General features: G+C 40.2%; 1 protein-coding gene across 1 annotated transcript in view; it reads left to right on the forward strand.

Annotated features, from left to right (window-relative positions):
- LOC118791483 (delta-sarcoglycan-like) overlaps positions 1-22048 on the forward strand; it is an 81385-nt gene that overhangs the window by 41003 nt on the left and 18334 nt on the right. The window contains exon 2 of the mRNA XM_036548852.1: positions 10688-10873. Within this exon, the coding sequence (XP_036404745.1) occupies positions 10688-10873 (186 nt within the window). The remainder of the gene's footprint in view (positions 1-10687; positions 10874-22048) is intronic.

The following is a 22048-nucleotide window of genomic DNA, read 5'->3' on the forward strand; positions in this document are numbered from 1 at the left end:
GTTTGTCTTTTTTTCAGAAAGAGAGGAAGTCTCTTGTGGGTCATAGGCTTAATGTCTGCAGAACTTTCATTGTCATTCTTTGGTATCAGTAGACAGAGGTTCTGGTTTCTATCCTGTCAGCCCAGAAGGGACCAATTGTGGGTAAATGTCAGCAAACAATATTTTGTCAGCATTTTAAATATTTATCTGTAGGCATTCTACAGAGCTGACTGGAGCACTCCCCGGCCATTCCCTGAGTGTATTTTAAGCTTAGATAAAGCCAGACACTTTGCCTATTCACTGAACTGCATAAAGTCTTTTTTCTGGCACGTAATGCATGGAGAACAATTGTGAATGAATGAAACATTTGGTAGACACAATTTAAACAGCACCCTCTAGATGGTTCATTGTTACAGTCCTGGTTTCCCTTATACTATTAGCATGTATCCACACAGTTCTCTTTCTTTCTTTGTCCTCGTGCGCTGTCTCAGAGTATAAAGATTAAATGTTTGTGGAATGTTTCAGTGTTCAGTATTAATGTATTTAATGATTCGGGTGACATTAATATTATTTACAGACAACTCAGCTGCCGCAAATGCACAGACTTCACAATCCTCCATGATCCTTAAGGCCGGAACCATACACATAGTTTTTTAACCCAGTACACTGCTACAGTCCAGGGTGCACACTCCTGAGGAATACTCTAGTGTGCACAACCAAAGCTGCAAAGCTGTAGGGGTCATAAAAAAGCTCAAATACACAACATACAACAGTAGCATCACTCAGTATGCACGCGAAAAAAAAGGCATGATTTGTCTGTGCTCAATGGTATAATAAACTTCATTTTAACACTTTCCCGTACGATATGTATGGTATTTTACCAGGTAGGGCAGCATTGGCTATCAAACAGAAAGGCGTATTTTTTCCCAAACTGCACATTGAGAGTTATCTAGCTTCTGATGAAAAATGGCTGCCTACTGGAATGAGTAATAGGGGATACTCTGGTAAGGTATATCTTCTTCTCTTCACTGTAGCTGGCTTTGCGCATGAGGGAGACAGGCCATTTATCATTAGCTTGATGTTGCTAATGCAGACTGAAATACATTCAACAAATATAAATATTGCTGATAGTAGCCACTTATATATGGGGAAAAAAAATATTATTTTTGGAAATATCCTTAGGCTATGCTCAGATGTATACACTGCATGTGTGAATTTTGAAACTAAGCCTCCATACTTTATGTGGGGACTGTGGTGTTCAAGTATACTGTACTTTTTAGGACATGACTATACATTTTCGTGCAGGGGAACTTGGCAGAAACTGCACAGTGGAGAGTAACTGGCTGGTGGATGGATTTCCGCAGTTCTGGCAACTGACGTCTAGTTGTTCTTGCACTGTGACATGTATCTCAAGGTGGAAGATCTTGCATTTGGCCACCCATCTCCTCACTTATGCTTACCACCTCACTTACCACACATTTGGAGACTTTAAATATGAGGATGATTCACAAGTGACACATTCAGATGTATGATAATTCATAACTTATTTTAGGATTAAGCTTCAAATTAAAGTAATTATTTTGGTAATCTTGTCATTAGATCAATCAGGTTAGTACCGTCGGATCATAATCTCCTGTAGAATTAATACATGAAGGTATAAGACCAGTGTTACCCTACCCTGGTCCACAAGGCACTGTGTGTATGCAGGCTTCTGATTCTGCTGAATTTAAGAACTGTTTTAATCATAATAAGACATATAATACATGGCTTATGGTCTCATCTTAAATCAGTCATCAATGACCTCTTACCCCCCCACCCACCCCCCAAGGTCTTCATCCTCACTGCTCTTTCCTGTGGAATCAGTCTCATTTAAACCCACACAGACCTCTGTCTCCATCAGAGTTAGAGAACAGCTGGAGAACTCTGACTCCCAGCATATTTTCAGCATAACTGCCCACATGGAGAAACTACAAGCACTGCAACTCTATCAGAAGTGAAATATGATAAAAATTCATTAAAGCTGCCAATCAAGATCCACTGAGAAGGTGACATCTCTCCAAGGAAAGTTTTGTCTCAGCTTTGACCAGGAGTAGGGACATTCCATGCCAAGTGCACAAGTCTAGTAGCCTGTCCACATCTGGAAAAAATATTAATGTGAATGTATAAAGAATAAATGTTTTATTATGATTTTTAAAATTCTATTCCCTTTGAGATGTGATTTGAAAAAAAATCAATAAAAACTGAAATACTGACCTTGATGAGAAAAATCATCATGTGCAGTGTCTCTTTCAAATCACTTATATTTTCAAATAAATAAATAAAGAATTATATCTGGAGTTCTCAACTCATACTGTACTTTGACCCAGTCAATGGGTTGACTGAGCGATTTTATTACATCTTCAGACCCATCCTTTACCCTCTACTATGTGCATCCTTAAATGTAGACATTGTTAAAAATGCTTGAAGGCCCAGTCCTCCAAAGGCTAACAAACACTTTTGGTTAAAAGAACCCTCTAAAAATCAAACTGGAAGTCTTTGGACATATGTCAATATCATGTACAAGAATGGTAAATAGAAATAAGTTTGGTGAGTACTATGTAGTTCTTTACTCCTCATTATAGTGGCCGGCTGCAGTGCATTGAAGGAAAACAACTGCAGCTTGGAACATTCATTAAAAATCTTCTACAGCTTTTTGTCATCAATTAAAAAAATTCAGTTTGGATTTTTAGTAGGTCCCAAATTTTCATCATGACTAAGAACCTTTAAAAATAGCCTACTTCTCCCCTTCTCCAGAAGCGAGTCCTCAAATGTATCTTCCTTTTAAAGAAATGGGCATTCCGTCTTTACTATGTTAGTAATGATGGGATTTGACAGCTGGAGGTTTTTTTTGTGTGTGAAGAGGTTTCCCATCCCACTCCCCTGGGATTCCGAACATCATTGCTGCTCTGAGTAGCATTATGCATTGGTGTACACTTTAAGACAGGAAGATCCGCAGTCTGTTTATTTCTGCCAGCTTCCCCGTTAGACTCTTAGAACTCCTTCCCGTGGGTGTATGAAAGTGTTAGAGTCATCAATATGCATGAGGTCTGTTAATAAACTTTAAGGAAATAAGTTTAATAGAACAAGAGAAATTATAAATGGTAAGCAGAGCTGTATAAATATTATATTGTAACATGGTATGCGCTTGGGGACCTGTGTTTCAAAGAGTATGTCTTGTTTTGTTGTTTTGAGAACTGGGACCAGCGAGAGGCTTCTTTATGGAAACGCGGTCCTGCTGACTTTAGCGGTTTTCACAGCAGGTGCTCAGGTGAACTCAATGATTGGACGTACCAAGGGGGGTTATTAACCTTTCCTAAAAGGAACACAGCAGAGGAGACGGAGGTAAGACATGGAGGGGAAATGACAAGCCCAGATGGGCATTACGGGCCGTGGTCATCATTAAACTCCCTGTGTCCTTACAACTTGGACACAGTGCTGCAACAGCGGGAAGGGCGCTGTGATTGGCCGAGTAGCAGAGCAATGAGGAGTGATTAGTGTAAGGCAGTGCTGTGATTGGCTGAGTTGCGGACCAACGGAGAGCAGGATCTGGGACTCTGTAGCTGCGGGGACTAATGAGGCCAACAGAGAGAAAGTCCTGAGGAAGGCTATTGTCAAAGAACCACTGTGCTGTCACATAACTGTCCAATGCACGCACACACACACACACACACACACACACACACACACACACACACACACACACACACACACAAACACTCTTTCTGTGTTTGCTGGCTCGATACACCACTGTAATCCGGTATACAGGGGCATTTCAAAGGAGGGCTGAGGGTGTGATAAAAGAAAACAGAATAATTCCATATCAGAGGTGCCAGAGGGCCCTGGTTCTTCAGAGTTGCAGTAGTATCAGCTTTCCAGAGTTGATGGGCCTATAACACTATGTGTCTCAGACTACTGTTTGGCTCTGATTGCTGCTGTATATTTCTGAATCTTTTTAAGCTTTTCAACCTCTCCCTCTGTCATTATGTCGAATTATGATCAGTAGCATTATGTACATTTTCTAACAGGTGATTCCTTCTAACATTTTAAGAAGAATACAACTGAGCGATGGCACTGTGTCTCTGTCTGCGCTGTTGTGAGCTTTTCTGTCCAGACAGAAGGTGTTTGTTTGCATATACAATGGATCAGTGACCTCCTTAGACTGTTGTCAGGATCACAGATTCACTCCCGAGGTGACCATTGTCTAAGACTATGCATCATCCATTCCTGACATGTTTCTCTTTGTCACAAGTCAAGTCTCATCATTGTGAGTTCAGACAGATGTGCTTCTGAGGTGGAGTGGATTACCTACATGCTCATAGGCTTAGCTGGGCTGACTGGTTACTGTTTGTACAATACAGTACAAAAGTCTCCCAGAGTATTTCACGGCAAATGTGTTGAGCGAGAATGAATTTTAATAACTGTACAAGTTGCCAATCCAAGTTGGCAGTGTTCTTCTCTGTTATAATGACTTAAAGTATTTTTTAAAGAGCATTATAATCTACCCTTTGCCAAAACTCCATGAGCTATAAAGCTATGACCCACTGTTACAGACAACAGGAGTACTACAGAGCACTGTGAGTCACTGTTACAAATGATGGGAGTACTATAGATTACTGAGACCCACTTTCACAATGACAGGAGCCCTGCAGGATTCACTGTCATTGTAGTCCTCCGTCCTGTCATATTTCACAGCATCTCTGATATACTGCAGACTGTCCACTCCTCAAGGCGTGTAAAAATAGAATCCAGGAAGTTTAATGGCTCTCATTAACATTCACACAGCAAAGCTGCCATTGATCTGTCTCTCAGCGCGGCTATTAAAGCTCCACATTCTGGCTGGACTTCGCACTCAAGCAGATGGTCTCAGCGCTACGATGTAGACAGCACAAGCGCAAGCTCCTTACAGATAAATGCGAATTGATCAGTTCGCAGGTTCAGACCACACCTATATCGATCCGCCAGACACGTCATGCCCCGCTCAGCTGGGGTGTCAAAACAGCGGAGTCATCTCCAATGGCCTGTTTGCGATGGATTTCAATATCAAATTGGCAGAAAGCCGTCACAGCTGAGGATTTCAGGGGGAATTTAACTGAATTACAGCAGGTACAAGCCAATGCCATAGGCAGGGAAACAGACGGCTCGCTGTGGGGATTGATTTACAGAGATGAATGTCAATCCATGCAAAAAAAAAAAAAAAACATCCTCACATGAAAGTCTAATATACTGAACCACATGAATTTATAGGATAAGCTTAAAATATTTTACAATCGTGGCCATAGGATAAGGCTAAGTCACTCTACAGTTCAAGTCCATGGGGATTAAAAGGACAAATTATACAATGTTAATCAAAAGAACACTCTAATATACTATGCAAAATATTGTATACATTCAGGCAGGTCCATGACTGAAAACATGAATTGAATGATGATTTATGGCACCTGAAATGTAAATAGGTATGGTCTGAATAACATCTACTCTGAGGTTGGCTTAAAGTACGTGGCATTTGTCTTTGACTCATCCTGACAGTAGCAGCTCAATTATACTGCTTTTCAGCATTGTAATCTAAGCCTTCATTATAAAATTAACTATGTGTAACTACTTTTTTATTTCTTCATCTGTGTGCCTTTGATGGCTGTGCCATCGTCATGTCTTCTGCTGTTCCTTTCTTGAAGCACCCTGACTTTATCTTGTGGTTGAACTTCTGCTCTCATATGGCATTAGTTGGCTGTTTTAAGAAGCTGTGGTTTTCTCATTACCCTCATGTGTTCCAATGTGTTGTCATGAACCGGGTACCATGCTGTCCATTGTGTTCTTTGATGCATGTACCCGTAACATGGACTATGAAGCGTTTCTTTGGAGTGATGGCCTAACTACCCGCTTTACCGAACTAATTTTAGTGAATTAACTGCACGCTGACTGAAAAAGCACTGAGCACTCAAATGTTTGCATTGCGGCTATCACTTCAGTAAATCTGGCCCTCGGTCTTCTCAGGCCTGTCAGACAAATCATGTGTTAGCTTGCTTAGCGCATTGAGCAAGAGCAGCAGATATAACCTCATCAGTCTTTGCCAGCATCTTCAATCCTACGAGAGGCATGGCTTTAGTAGTGTGTGGAAAAAGAAAAGGAGAGGGTGTTAATATTTAGAATTCAATTTTTTTTTTTGCAGTGATTTGACGCTGGTGAAGGCTACAGTTTGTTCTAGGGGGAAAAAAACGTCATACTGAGCATTGGATCTCTGCTAAAGGAGCCACATATTTCATGTCGTAGGCAAGTTTAACTTCTAGGTTTTTATACTTTTTTTCTTGTTGTTTCATCATTCCTTTTCCCCGAGGCAATGAAAGTGTTTTCACTACAGTACGCTGACGCACTTGAAGCGGAGGACATTGTTAAATGACAGCTTTGAGTGCAGTCTTTTAGAAAGGCCTGAAAGTCAAACGTCTTGATGTTGGAAAATGGGTCAGTGAAGGATACGGTATTCCCTGCTTTGTAGTTCCTACGATGAAGGCCAGGGGGCTCCCCTCAGGTTCAAAGTTATAGAGTCCTTCTGGGATGCACATTTCTATAAATAAGGAATAGCTCTTTGAGATGTTCGAGGTCAGGGCTGGAGGTTTGGGGCATGTACAAAGTGATCACACAAGCCACCACAGAAGAACTCTTTCTTTCTTCCAAAGACAGATAACCAGGCCATAAAGTGTGGATGGGAGCTGAATGCACCTCACCCTGTGTGTATTTATTGCAGGTTTGTGTTTGTAGTTAAATGGTAGAATTAGTAGATATGCCTCGACAAAATCTATAAAGGTTAGTGAGGCATATTAGCCACCCATGGGCAGGACATGATGATGGAAAGACAGGGGTGTCATAAAAAGTGGAGAGCTGTGTCGTTAAATGAGACCACAGGAGCAGTGGGCCACAGACTACAGTGGATAAGGTCACAGTGGCATTTATGGCTGATCAGGTACACCTGGAGCTCACCCTGTCTACCTCTGTCTCCTCTGTCTCCGCAGAAGTGAGATGCTGAGATACTAGAGCTCAGCCGCATTGTTCTGTGAACCAAAAGCTATGTTAAGCTACATTGTACTACTACTCCCACTACTACTAGTATTATTATTATTATTATTATTATTATTATTATTAATAATAATAATAATAATAACTGCCGCAGATATGTCTATACAAGTTAAATTCACTTTTGTGTGTGGCTGGGGCAACTTTTTTCTTTTTTTGGTGTTTGACTCTCTCTTCTGGGTGTCCAGGCAACTGCAAATTGCTAATGTTTATCCCTCCTCTCTGTGTATTAATGAGGACAGTTTGAGTCACAGGCTGTCACCACATGAACACTATTTCCACTTAAAAAGAATGTTAAGGATGACGTGTTTTTCACACTATGACAGGATACATTGTTCCAATGGAGTTCAGAATTATTATTAAAAAAAAAACTCACATAACAAATTTAAAATGTCCAGTAGTTTTAAGAAACCTCATCAAATCAAGTGCTCACTATTAAAACAAGTTGGCATTTGAATAGGCTTTACCTTTTAAAAAGGATTCAGTGCCTCATTAGTAGATGAGTCAGGAAATGTGTTATATCCCTAAATTGCAGTAAGTTTGTTTTGAAATGTGTTGCTGTACGTTTGAAGGTTTGAGTCTTGGCCTCCATGTTCTGAGACTCAAATCCCTCCATTAAGGTGTGTGCCAGACGGAGAATATTTCATCGCAGGAGAAATTGACCGTGTTGTAAGGAAGATAATATGTTATCTGTGTCCCTCTCGAGAACAACAGCGCACAGACTGAAGCATGTGACTGATCACCATCTTTTACATCCGTCTAACCATCCCGCTTCACTCTCAAAACCACCTACTCTGCCTGTGCTATCAAGACTCCACAGGGGCTTAGTTTTAATATGTTGATGTGGGTCATTATTGTCTGTCCAGTGCCTTCATCAGTGGGATGCAGACTGCAAATGCTTCATTCTCGAGTTAATCACTCTGGGTGTTAGGTTGCTTCCAGGGCTTTGCTGTGTTCTTTCTGCTTATTACTGCTAGTCTCCACATAGAACCACAATAGAGTTTCGAGACAGACAGTGTACTGTGAGTCACACTGCTGACAGTGTTAACCTTGACTGTCTGAACAGTACATTCTTACTTATCTTACTCAAGCTTGTCAAAAAAGTCCATTATGAAACCTTAGCTGAAGGAGGATGTCACCTCAGCCACCCCAGCATACATTGAGCAACTTCGGAGTAAGTGATTTTTTGAATAACAAGCTGTTTTAACCTTGATACTACTGAAACGCTTGGCATGGAGTAGCAGCTCAAAGGACTGGGTCCTAAACAGGGACTGTAAAATGGGCTGTAACTGTGGCTGACCTGGCCTCATCATTTCTTTGGTCATAAAAACCCACATCTGTGGTCTCACAATGACATTACTGAGGAGGATCCCTTGCTTGTTCTTGAATCAGTCAATCTCTTTCTCAGTGTGTCTCAAAAGGAGAGAGCTTGAAAGCTATTAAATCTTTTTTTAATCCATTAACTAGCTCCAAATATAAATACAAATTAACAAATAAATGTAATTATAAATGATATGGATGGCATATGAAATTCATGAAAAGCAAGTGAAATGCATTGAATCAGCATTCAGATTTACTGAGGCGTAAGCAGTCTAACTGAGAGGGTGCCACAAAGTGCAGTTGTAAAGTAATAAAAGTGTAATTGCTTTGTTTGATAATAATACGCACGGAGTATGGTTTTAGCTGAGAGTAAGTAATGTGAACAGTCATTCCACAGGCCTGTTCCAGGCCAAATGGCTGAGCTCATTCGGCTGCTAAATCATTTCATTTGCTCTCCTGACAAAGTGCCTCCAGTCTAGGCTGTACGCTTGCCGAACGGACCACCGCTAGCAAATGCTAGTGAAAAATGTTCAGCTTGGAGTCTGTTGTTTTTTAATTTCATTAGAATCAACATATTCAATCATGCTGAAACATGCAGCTGAACGCTCAGTCAGAAACCAGTTTAAGGTAAGATAAAGGATTAATCTAATCACTCAGGTAGTCTCCTGCCTGTCAAAACCAAATGCATCTGTGCAAAAGTGAGAAGTCAACATATTAGAACTCCCTTCACACAGCATCTCCCTGCTCAGAGCCTGGATTAAACCTGAAAACACAGGGACATATGCAATAGGAAGCAATGTGTGTGGGAGCTTGCTGGCCAGCCCCCTGCAGTAACAGTCTGTGTCAGTGAGCTCTCTGATTCAGACACAGTTCTTGCCCTTTGCAAAAGACCAAACAGAGCAATAGTCAATTTTCCCTAAAGAGCTGTGCTGTAAAAGAGGAGATTTTTTTTTTCCCTGTGATACTCCTGCAAGACCTCAGCATGTCTTGCGGTGCTCTCCTTGGGTCACTCCTGATCAAACACAGAGCTCGCTTTGCTCCAAACTGTGATCACGGGTGGTTTTTTAGACACACACGGAACAGTGTGTGAAAAAGGCCAGAACTCAGATTTTTACTCTTCCAGTTATGCCTTTTTTCCCCTATGTTCTCCTCCTGCTGAAATAGTCCTCTGTAACGTGAAAAATGTGTGTGCATACTGTAGTTGGGCAGAATCGGCAGATAAATGAATAGCTGTAGGGATATGACAATAATTTATTTTCATGGTTATCATTTTGTATTCACTCATCAAAGCCCCTTATTCAAGGTGACCCAGGACCAGTGCGCTGTGTAGGAGAGGGTGGGGTGGGGGGGGGGGGGAGCTGCTAGTGGATGTTCACTTTACTGCCCGTCTGTCTGGGGGTGACATTTGCTCTTCCTGTAATGGTGTGGGGATTAGGGACAGCTGTGATGTATGGCGGCTCTACGGGGTCTTGGAGAAGGATGTCATCAGCCAACGTCCACCACTGCGGTGACACAGAGTTTTATTTGTTTGCATGGTGTGTCGGGAGAAGACAGATCCATCTGCACATGCATTTTATTGGTAGGTGGGTTGCACCCTACCTCAGATAACTGTCCCTTTATAGTCGTCATAGTGGGAATTTGTTCCTATGATTCAGTGAGTTGAAGGACATGATGGGGAAGGAGGTTGGGGGCATGCTCTTACCTTCTCACAGAGGACCATGACTGTGTCCCTTAGCTTTTCACAGGTGCCCAAGGTATAGATTTCTTTCTTTATTAATACTTTAATTTAAGATACTTTCTTTTTAATTTAGGTTACTTTATGCATAAAATGAAAAATTAAATATTTTAATTTTCATATAATGCATTCCATCTGAAAGCTAAATTAAGATAATAGCTGTAATATCTACTATATTCTCATTTGGGATGGTGCTGAATTGTGGTAAGTATGTCGTTTGTAGGTTATAGACTGCATACTGTAGGCAGTAAAGTGTAATTTCCTCTAAATTACACAATTATTTAGTTCATTAAAGAGCACAATGTTTTACTTTGCTTCAGATCAAACATCCAGTTGCATACAATGATCAACACTAACAATTTCAAGGCAAATTGGGAGGCAACTGTGCATGAAGACAATTTGAGACAAGCGATCACGTTGATTTCCAACCACCTTTCCATCAACCCAAGCATGTTTTGGGGGTATAGGTCATGAGTTAAATTTATAGGGGAAAAAGGCCAAAGACAAGCTCTGCATCAGCACCATGTTTTCTTCTCGTGTGTGTTCCAGATGACCCAAGAACAGTACGCTCAGAGAAACGATGTCCAGACCTCTGAGAAACCACATATCTACAAAGTGGGGATTTATGGATGGAGAAAGCGCTGCCTCTACTTCTTCCTTCTCCTGTTAATGGTTCTAATCCTGATCAACCTCGCTCTCACCATCTGGATCCTCAAAGTCATGAACTTCACCATAGTAAGTGCTTTGAGTAAAGTGCGTGACTCACATCGCATGACCTGTGTGATATTACCTGCACCATGTGACCCAGACTATGCAGCTCGCACCTGCAGTCCTGCTCACGCCACAGAGCAGATTTTAACAGTAAAGTGATGCAAACAGATGGCCTCTTTAGGGATCGTCAAAGGAGCAGATTCACATATACCTGTTTTACAATCACTTGATGGACGCTGTGACATAAAAGACGACATTAATTTGGCCTCGCAGTGCCTGTATCATTCATTTGAACCTCACAGTGTTCCACTCAAAGGAAAGTTACAAGAGCTGTGTGTTGTGGCTGCTTGACGCTATGCTTATAGTGCAGTCACAAGGGCAACTTGTTGAAAGGGAGAGTAATTTGGGTAAACTGTGGCTGCACCTGCATCTCACCTCTCTGATCGCATTCTGTGGCAAGTTTAGGCTGCTAAAGGCAGTTTGCTCATCTACAGCCCGAGCTTGTTCACAACAGATTTCACAGCTGTCGGCAATACTTACAAGTCTCCCCACAATCACCCACCACAATATCCACGCATTGTAACAGGCTGGGAGAGCTCCCAGCTCTGTGTTTATGCTGAATTTCAAACTGCGCTTAGTATTCTTGTCTCACAGATACCCAGTACACCCATGTATCTATAAGACAGATACCTCAGAAAGAGATGAACATTGATAAGATGCACTCTACGGTCACATTAATGTGTTACACACGTACAAACATTCAATGAAACACTGTAAAAATTCTGGAACAGAACTGGCCCAATATTAAAATGCAAGTGATAGAGGCAGGATCATAGCTTCTGAAATGGTTTTGTGTTTCAGAAGGGTTATAGAGGTTTTGCTTTGAAGTCAGTGCAACTGAATTGCTTGTCCTTTTCCCAACTCTATATGATATATTCTGTATTTGCATAATGAATGTGAACAGGTTTGCTGATTATGCTCACCAGTGCTCACCATTAAAAAACATTTAACTACCTGATGGATTTGAAGATTTCTCTCGTGCAAAGGTTATTTAAATACACCAAGCCAGCACTGAAATGGCAGAATGCAAAAGCAGACCCGATGCAGAATCTGCCATTGCGTTATTTTATATTTCCCCTCTACTGGCATGTTGTACATCTTCCACCAGTGGAGTGTTGTAAATCTCCCATTACCAGCATATTGTGCATCTCGCAGCTCTGCCATATGGTTCTGGAGCATAAAGGTTCCCGTCAGATTGATATTCAGCCTCTATACTCCTCTGTAATCCATAGCACCTGTGATGAGCACGATTTGGAGTTGGGCCGACGGCACAATGTCCCCATGAATAAAATATGAGAACAAGTTGACTTTGCACACCGGGGTTTAATATGAAAAATAAATGAATAAGAGGAGAGTCTACGGTATGGTCCATCAAGTGCTACTCATGGCATTTTAATATCTCAGTCTGTCCACAGCATTCATTTCAGCCCCCTCTTTATATATTTATATGAAGAGATAGTTTTGTGTGTTTTTTTTTTATTTTTAAATCTCGAGGCTGGGCATGGCCTTATTTGCAGTGCACGCACAGTGTTCCATATAGAGTGCAGGAGACACTGATTCTGGTATACTCACAAAGAGACTCACAGAACTGTATGAAGTCACTTAAAGTTGAATTATTAGACTAATACACTTCCACCAATGCATCATACATTAAAGTCACCACATGAGTGCCTGTATCTCCTTCCTCATTCATTCATACCCCTTTCCTCCCACCCACTGAACTGCCACTTGTCTTTGCTACCTGTCTCACCTCCTTATCACCAAATCTGTGATAGTTTGTTTCTTGTTTCATTTTTCACAGGTGTTGTTGGAAGTTTTCTATAATGAGTGGTATATTGCTACAGTTACTTTTATTATTTCCTTGCTTTTTTATTCCAGGTAAGGTTAGGGAGGGCAGCAGAAAGAGCTCTTGTTTTCTGATAGACTAGAAATCATATTGAATGTCATATTTCATTAACCAGAGGTTGGACCTGTTTAATATGTCTGGGAGGAAAGATCCCACCAATAGAGATTTCCCTGACAGCCCAGCGTGTTTTGAATAGACCATTAAAGTACTGGTGGCTGTTTGTTACACTACCTCTGTGTTTGTTTCACGGCCTCTGTGTTGCACCGTGGTCAAGTCCTCCTGGCCCTCTGGTCATCAGTACTGCATTTTCCATCTTTATGAATATAGTTATAAGCTGGACAGAATTTGATGTTGAAACTTTCTTTGCTCTGAAGCCGCACAAGTCATTATTTTATTCTTAATTAGCTGTGAGAGATCTACAGTGCACAAGATTACAAGTGATTGAAAGAACGACTTCACCAGTTTTCCTCTTTGCTGACAGACTATACCCATCTGATATCTTTTATTAAAGCACAGCATCAGAAAATGATCTAAAAAATGTTCCGATGATAGGCAAAGGTCACACATAGCTATTTCTTTAATCAGGGGTAATTAGATGATATTAAAGGACTTAATGCACACTCTCATCACCACAAAGTATTCATCTTACATCAAACAAATGGCAAATGGAGTCTTAAAATCCGATACAGTATGTCAAGGTTTCAGCTCGCTTAGAGAGAAGAAATTGGAGACCTCAGCATATTTGAATAATGACAATATAGGGAACAGGTGTACAGACAGGAATAAAAGTAGGTGCTGGCAGCAGTGGTGCTGGGGAAGCAGAGTGAAGCTCTTCTTTAGGGTCACAAGAACCGGCCACTCATATACAATACTAGCACACCTTACAATCACCATGTTGAAATGGCTACGAAATAGGCTACCATCCCTGTGACTATTATTTTAACATCATTCATTTGGTTAAAAAGGGCCTGCATTCACGGACATATTACAGTGCTTACTGCAGATACTGTACATTGATACATACTAAAGCAGTTTATTGTACGGTGCACAACAGTTCCACAGCTGTGCCATGCCTCTGTTTCAAACCTGCAACCTCCATCAAGTCTGTCACCCTAGCCACCTCCATTCTCCCAACTGTACGCCAGCCTCATTCAGCAGATGGCAAATCAGAGCAAATGCCTGATGTGAACAGAAGTGGACATCAGTCACTGGGACATCCCCCTCTGAATAACAAAAGTTTTTTTTTTTTTTTTACTTGATTTAGGAAGAAATGTCTTCATAGTGAAAAATGTTTCCGATTTGGTTTCATCTGTATTCCAAAAAACAGTTTTTAGCCAGTTGATGTACTTAATGGTACAGTTAAATAGCTAGTGCTTGGGCTAACAGGGATGTGGAGGTGGAGGAAGAGGAGGAGGAAGGTCATTGGGCACAGGCAAATATTCAGTGTTAAGGAGAACCAGACACACAGCAAATGGCAGAGTAATTACTGCCAGTCAGGTTCTGTCAGATCCTGTCAGACACTGCTTGATATTTCAATCATATTAACCCTGAAATCCATGCTAAGGCTGCCAAAATTTGGTGAGAGGCCTGTAAGCACAAGAGGCACTGATGTCATAGACAGGACAGAGCTGTACTCTCGCCAAAAAAGGAACATTAGCAACACATTCTCAACCTAATGTCCCCGAAAATTATTTTTAAATTGGAGCCATATAGCCAACTCAGGTTCTACGCCATAGTAATACAACAATAAGGAAATATAATGCCTGTGTGAAAGGAGCATCACATAAGATGTTAACACTACGGTGCACACATTCCCCCAATGTTAGCAACGTAGCTGGGACTTACTCTAGCATAATATGGGGCACTAGCAACAACAAAAAATTTGACAAGATTTACAATTTACAGCAGTTTTTGTTGGATTTATGCTAAATCTGTTTTTTTTCTCAAGTTTAAAATAATTTTAAACACATCATTAGATTCACACAACACAAACCTCAAAATGCATGTGATTTTTAAAATTTTTTGAAATCTTAAATTTGTAATTCAAAAATAAATATTTCTCATATGATGAGAAAAAATGGCTTAGTGTTATGCACACACTATTTAGCTGCAAACACCAATAATAGTGCCCAAACTGATGAGCAAAAAGAAATTCCAAAAATAAGAAAACACAGTGAGATGACAGCATTCAGGAGACAGAGACTCACACCAAGGAGTCATATTAGAAGTGGAGGTCTTGCTGAGAGTGTTTCTAGCAAGCTATAATGATTCCCTAATCTATGCTGGGGACAAAAATAGTTATTTTTATAAATTTATAGTTTTCAGAAGGTAAGCTGTGTCTCTTTGAATAGTATTTGTCTCTCATGTAGTTCAGAAATTGCAGTTATCTCAGCAAGATAAGGTATGCATACATTTTTTTATTTATGTATAAAAAAGAATTTTCTGGAATGCTACTTACATCTGAGAAAAAAAAAAAAACATTTTAGTTTTTGCCTAAACGTGACAAAGAGAAACTTCAGATTTAGGCAATATCTGGGTGAAAAACACACAGGAATTTTTCCCCGTTATGCTTTTCACTCAGCACCCCATAGCACTACACCTCTTTATCCTGTACAAAAGCACTGGGCTGATAGATTTCTTGATGGCGCTGCCAAATAGCCCTGTCCTAAATCAATATACAACTCATGTGTTTAACACTGATTAAAGACCACTTCAACACTGACTCAGCTGGTTCCAATCAACACCTCCGCTAAAGTGCAAATGTCTTACTGCAGATTGGGAGTGAGAAGTCTGTAAAATGACTTGAAAAGAAGTCATTTATTGGCTAAATGTTTGACTGTGAAGGATTGTGCCACAGCCTCTGTCTGAGGTTCTTTGGTTCTGTCTGTGGCCCTAACTAATGAATTCACATTTATCAATTAAGGAAAGTGAGAGAATGGTCATGCGGGTCAGTAATATTTGAAAAAAAAAAAAATAATAACAAAAAAAAAACACTCCATTTCTGAGGAAGCAGAAAAGGAAGGGAAAGTCACGCATCTCTCACCCTGACCATAGTTAGATCAGAGAGAATGACATGACATTTCTCCAGAATCAGAGCAACACCAGCCTGGCATTTCCAGGTCTGAAGCACTGTCAGAAAAAGGATGGAGAAAGGACAGAGAGGAAAAGATCAGAGCTCAGTCATCTGGAACAAACTGGTACATAAAAGTGAACAGGGAAATCTCCTGTACATCAAAGAGGTCTGAATGAGAAAGGGAGAAAGTACGGAGTTAGACAGAGAGAGAGAGAGAGAGAGAGAGACAGACAGACAGATAGAGAGAGAGAGAGAGAGAGAGAGAGAGAGAGAGAGTCATTACACTATTCAAAATTTCAGCAAAATGTTCCATCACACAGTTTAGCTACTGCAAAACCAAGAAACAATAAGCAACAACCTGCCACCCTCACCTTATGTAAACACACATACAAATTCATAGATTAAAGATCAGAACATCCTCTGTCAGAATAAACACTTGATCAGCTCTTTCATCAGGCAGTTAAATACCATGTAACATCATGTTACCAATTATGTTTTCGCTGCCGTGTTGTACAATTTAAAGGATGATGCTGTCACCTGCAGTGTTTGTAGTGATTAATAAACAGTCATACCACAAGTTTCACCAAAAACTCTCCTGGTTTGCAGACAGAGCAAAATGCCACTTGCATTCAGTTACTCATGCCATGTCCTCCACTGCCAATCCCAAGCTTTGTACCCAGTGAGGGTGTGCACAGTAATCTGCATTGCCCTCCTTGTTCCATCTATCTGTCCCTTCAATCTGGCTGTGTCCAAGGCTGTCAGGCACCCATTTCACAAACCCTTCCCTTCAATACTGTCTATGGGAAAGTGACCCTCCAGCCTCAGAGAGAGTGAGGTCTGTTTCTTCAGTTATTTTTTTTTTTAATATTTAATTTATGTATGAATAACTGAAAATTACTTTCCAATACCATATTCTCACATTTAAATTTATTCATTTAACAGACTTATCCAACTAGTAGTAGTACGAAGTTCATCTAGTATTCTCGTGATGTAGCATTGCAATTTTTTATGTCGTTTGGCACGTACAACACATACATTGGCATCACAAATGCCTTTGTCTTGCCAGTAATTTAACTAGAAAATTTCATAAAGGCAAAGAGAGAAAAGGAGAGGGGGAGAGAGTGAAATAAAACATTTTGATGGTTCTTCTGCACAGCTTGGAGCTGTCTGAAAAGTAAAACTTTTCCTTTACATTTGACTTCTAGGAACAGGAACTGAGGAATGCTGAAAAAATGATCCCCTTTTTTTCACCCTCTTTGGTAACTGAAAGCACGATCAATAACATGGTGGTAGCACCGCAGCTCTCGCCAAGCTTCAGCCTGATATACTGCCTTAGCACTGAAAGAGATGCTTCTCAGTCTCCAGGCAGGCTCTTTTAAGAGCATTTGAGTAAGCGTGTGATTGTGTGCAAGGGGTGTTCAGTAAGGGCTAAAAAAAATCCAAATCTCTGCATGTCACGGCTGTAGAGAATTATTTATATACGTCAAATGTAAGAAAATTCAAATTCAGCATTCACATTTGCAATCTACTTTTTCAGATTTTTCAAACACACATCATAAATCCAGAACACAGCTGAACGTTTACCAACATAGTGCTGTTAAGATGATCTTCTGCAACCGTATTCAACCATAAAGGTGCTACCTGTTTTTCCTCTGTGAACTTCGCAGCGCCTTTATCATGACCTCATACCTCACTGTCCTTGGAGGTCTCTACAGTGCCCTGCGTTATTTTCATGGCCCACTGACAGAAAATTTGCCCTGGGAGCCCTTTTCAAATCTAATAACCCTCTGACAGAGGGATTGCTGCAGCACCCCTGAGATTTTATAGACTCTCGAACAGAAAGATCACTGAATTGACCCTGCGTTATTTTGATGACTGACTATATCTGCCCCAACTCCTTCCAGGCGTCATCTTATTTTGGAAAAAAAAAACACTGTTTATTGTTGACTGCATGTACAGATAAATGGTTAGTCCTGTACAGACAACGTTCGCATTGACACTGTTCCATGTATGTTGTACTTTCAGAGCACTGGGAGGCTCAGTCATCCCTGCAGTATGAACAATATATGAACAAAGAGGGCCTCTCTTTACCTTTACAGCACATTGAGTTGTGCTCCTTTTGCAGGTTGCACAGAGAGAAAAGCAGAACAGGTCATGACTGCTTAGTAGTCCAGCACCTCTGCCTGGTGAATATTTGAGTGGTTTGATCCGCTTCAGATCTTTTGTAAGAAATACAGAAGCTGTGTATTTCAGTGGCTGCATGTACAAAAACTGTATGACTTAATACCATATTGTCCAACATACATGTTTAAAAATGCAACTTGCCAGGCATACGTGTCAAAATTGCTAATGCTTAAGCGGTATAAGGAGGTCCCATCCAACGAATAGTGTCCTTTCAGCAGACATGACTGTTTTTTTCTGCTTTATCACCCAAAAATTGGAATTGGAATATTTGAATAAATGAGAATTAAACTTGCTACATAAAACACCCTCTCACACTTCTGAAGGGAAGTGCTGTAGTGAGGTGCATGCCAAAAAAATTCTCTAAATTGATCTGCATCCAATGGATATTTCATATGCTACAAGTTCCACAGTGCTCTACTGAAGAGCCATCATCTACAGTATAAGAGGATTTGCCACAGCTTATCAACTTACAAGCGCCTAATGAAGACATTTTTTTGACAAATGTTTTTGTCAGCTACATTACCTGCACAACATTGGCCAAGGCAGCTGCTCCACTGTGCTTTGTTTGATCAATAACAGTTTCTGTTCATCAGTTCTTTTATTTTTCAAAATATATATTTCTTGCTTTATACTTTATTGCCAGCAAACACACAATTACACAGTAAAAGAAACAAGCAATATGTTGTCTTGCAAACAGGACTGACTCCAGCTTTTTCAGGGCCCCATGTGAGATCTTTTTATTTCATCTTAAGTGTTTGAGTTGAGAGTCGATTGACAGCGTCCTTTGACAGCTAGCAAGCTGTTTCACTTGAGAACAATACATGAGCCAGCATTAGATAGCAATCTGAATAAAAACCAGCACAGCTAGTTAGCTACCTGTAGGTTCTTAACTTCTGTGGCTGCACATTTTAATGGCCTTCAGGCAAACTTTTACTGGTGCATTAAATAAATTAAATGAAAAAATTTAAGAATGAATAAATTTTCCATACATAGCACTGTTCTGACATACCTGTTTCCTCCTTTTTATGTAAAATATAAAATATGCCACTTCTAACACGTGGATGACAAACATCACAGGTGTGCCACTTTGTTTTTTTCCCCTTCCTGTTGTAGGACTTCAGTGTAATGAAGTAAATGAAATTGTAAAAAAAGAAAAATCCATGTTTGCAATGGACAAAAAAATTCCTTCCAAGACCAACATTTACATCCAACTGTATACCCTATAGACCGAGGGAACTAAATCAATTCTGGGAATGAATATCGGTAGTCAATGTTTAGTTAACTGATGGTAGCTAATACATAGTTAACTATAACTGTTGACTGAAGGATGCTATGCAAGCATTAAACAAACTAATTCTGAATCTGAACATGGAAAAATTATAACATATATAACATAAAAAATCTTTTTTATGTCCTTTGCAGTATTCAGTGTCATGGCTTGGGAGCTGTTGGTCACATCGAATGTGACTTATTCTTATGTAATTTTTGTAGGCGTTCTGGCTAGGAAGGCTTCAGCCATAAAAATATCCCATAATTTTAGGGATGCTGAGTTTATCCAAATGTCAAAAGACAAGCAATGCAGAATTCAATTGATAACATAAAAGACAATGGAAATGTTTCGCTAAAACTACTGGGATACAGGGGAATCATAGACTGTATAGGATCACCTAACATCAGTTTGATGGTAACAGCAGTCCAAATCTGCTGTTCAGGGATCCAGGTATCACTTAAAGACATAATGATTTCAATCTCTATGTTGATAGCCAGGTACATTGTGATTATTGTAAATGACCTGAAAGGGATGTCTGCAAAGACTGAACGTCCCCTGACAGGAGCATACTGCCTTCAGAGTTGCGAGAGTGCCCATTAATCAAATAGACAGCACAATCACTGGAGGACGACCCTGAGAGCCTGCGGAAAAGCATGACTTTAAACAGTAATAACATTTTGGGACATCGCTGTACAGTCTTGATAGCAATCAATACCTTGCGCTGATGAAGTGGTGGCTAACTTGATTCAGCAGTGTGTCAGTGTGTTTGTTTGACTCAAGGAATGAGTCCCAGGAGCTTGAAGTGCCATGGAAGTGGGCACCTGTCCCTTACATCCCCAATGCACCAAGGGCCCTTCCAGGGGGTGGCAGTGTACCATACTGGTAGGGAGCAGAGCTCCTAACCAAAAGGTTGCCAGTTCAATTCACTGCTTTTGTACCCTTGGGCAAGGTACTTAACCCACAGTTGCCTCAGCAAATATCCAGCTGTATAAATGGGTAACACGTAAAAAAAAATGCAACCTATGTCACTCGCTCTGAATAAGAGTGTCTGCTAAATGCCAATAATGTAATGTTTATAATTATTTCAAAAAATAAATTAAAAAATCAGAATTTACTACAATGTACCTTAATGTGTTTCTACTCCCTCATAGAGACTGTATTTAAGCACTCTAATGTTCTGTCATACTTTCATCCTTTACCCAGAGTGCACTGTTAAAGACGGGCATGAGCTTTTGTTGCCAAGGAGCTACTTCAGTCCCACCAAGCTCATTATCAGAATTTCACCAGCACTGTAATGGGAAAAAATTAATGGACTCTGTTAAAAAAATTGAATGACTGACTGCCAAGAGTATTTTATATAATGGCATTATTGCAAAAAATATACATTTGTGTTGCAATCTTAGAGCTGCAGTAGGTCACTCTCCTGAGGTCACTTGAGGACACTGCAGTGCTGTCCTTGATGTATTAAGCCCAGTGGCACTGGTTTAGTCATATTGTCTCCTGTAATTTGCATAACAGCATTTTTGATAGCGAGCCAACTGCTTCTACTCCACTCCGAACAGTGAGGTATTGAATCAAAATATACACACTATGGCCAATTTTAAGAATTATTAAGCATTATAGCTTAAAGTCAAATATAGAAAGGTTGTGACCACATTCCTATGTCCCTACAGCATTTCAAGAACAAGAAAAAATGTATGTAATAAAAATGGACAGTTAGATGTGAAAGTGCACTTCCATGGAAGGGGGGGGGGGGGAGGATATATCTAATATATAAAGTCATCATTTTTCTCTCAGGCATTCTCAAACCTGAAAAAGCATGGGTGCTTTTGATCTCAAATGTATAGATTCATTCCTCAAGTATTTTTTGATCCAATACCAAATCAATTTTCTTTAGCGTTAGTGATATTGACTCTGTTTTTCATTTCCAAGCTTGCTATATGTATGCCGTGAGTGCTCTCCTGGTAAATGACACCTTTGTTATGGTTTCACACGTCCTGAGGCTGTTTTTCTAAATCTGGGCTGGATATTCTTTTTACAGGGTAACTAATAGCCACAAAGCTGCTGAATTCACAATGCACCCTCCCCCCACACACACTCCACTAGTGAGCTCATCTACAATCATTATTACTGTGATCTATTAAACAGATTTGAATTTTCTCTGCATCATCATCAGCAGAGTTAAGCTCCCGTTTAAAGAAAGATAAGAAATGGCTTAGATAGAACTGAAGACATTTACAGTGTCCTCACAAATAATTTGAGTTTTCTCTCGCTTTTTAAATATTTGTATAGAAGGAAGAATTTTACAAGGGTAAGGGAATGAAATGACATTTTTGTCATTTAGCAGACACTGTAATCCAGATTGACATGCACAGGTTACAGTTTTACGTTATCCATTTATGCAGCTGGATTCCTACTGAGGTAAGTCTGGGTTACGTACCTTGTGCAAGTGTACAACTGCAGTGCCCCTGCTGGGAATTGAACCAGCAACTCTTTGGTCATGAGCCCTGCTTCTTCCCACTGCACCACACTACAGGCACTAACATATGAAGGTTAAAGGGCCATTTCAGTTTGTGTTCATACTGTCTCAGAGTGTTCCTTTTCACCTGTTGGAGGGTTTTCACCATCCCAGACTGTGCAATGTTGCATTTCTATTTTTGGCACATAACAGTGGGTCTATGCTCTTTTTGTTAAAACTATCTTCAGAGATTGTGGTGTTAAGAGTAATTTAGTAATAAAATGGTTTCATCATTCATTGTCATGTTA

This window comes from Megalops cyprinoides, chromosome 16, assembly GCF_013368585.1.
Source record: "Megalops cyprinoides isolate fMegCyp1 chromosome 16, fMegCyp1.pri, whole genome shotgun sequence".
Classification (NCBI taxonomy): Eukaryota; Metazoa; Chordata; class Actinopteri; order Elopiformes; family Megalopidae; genus Megalops; species Megalops cyprinoides.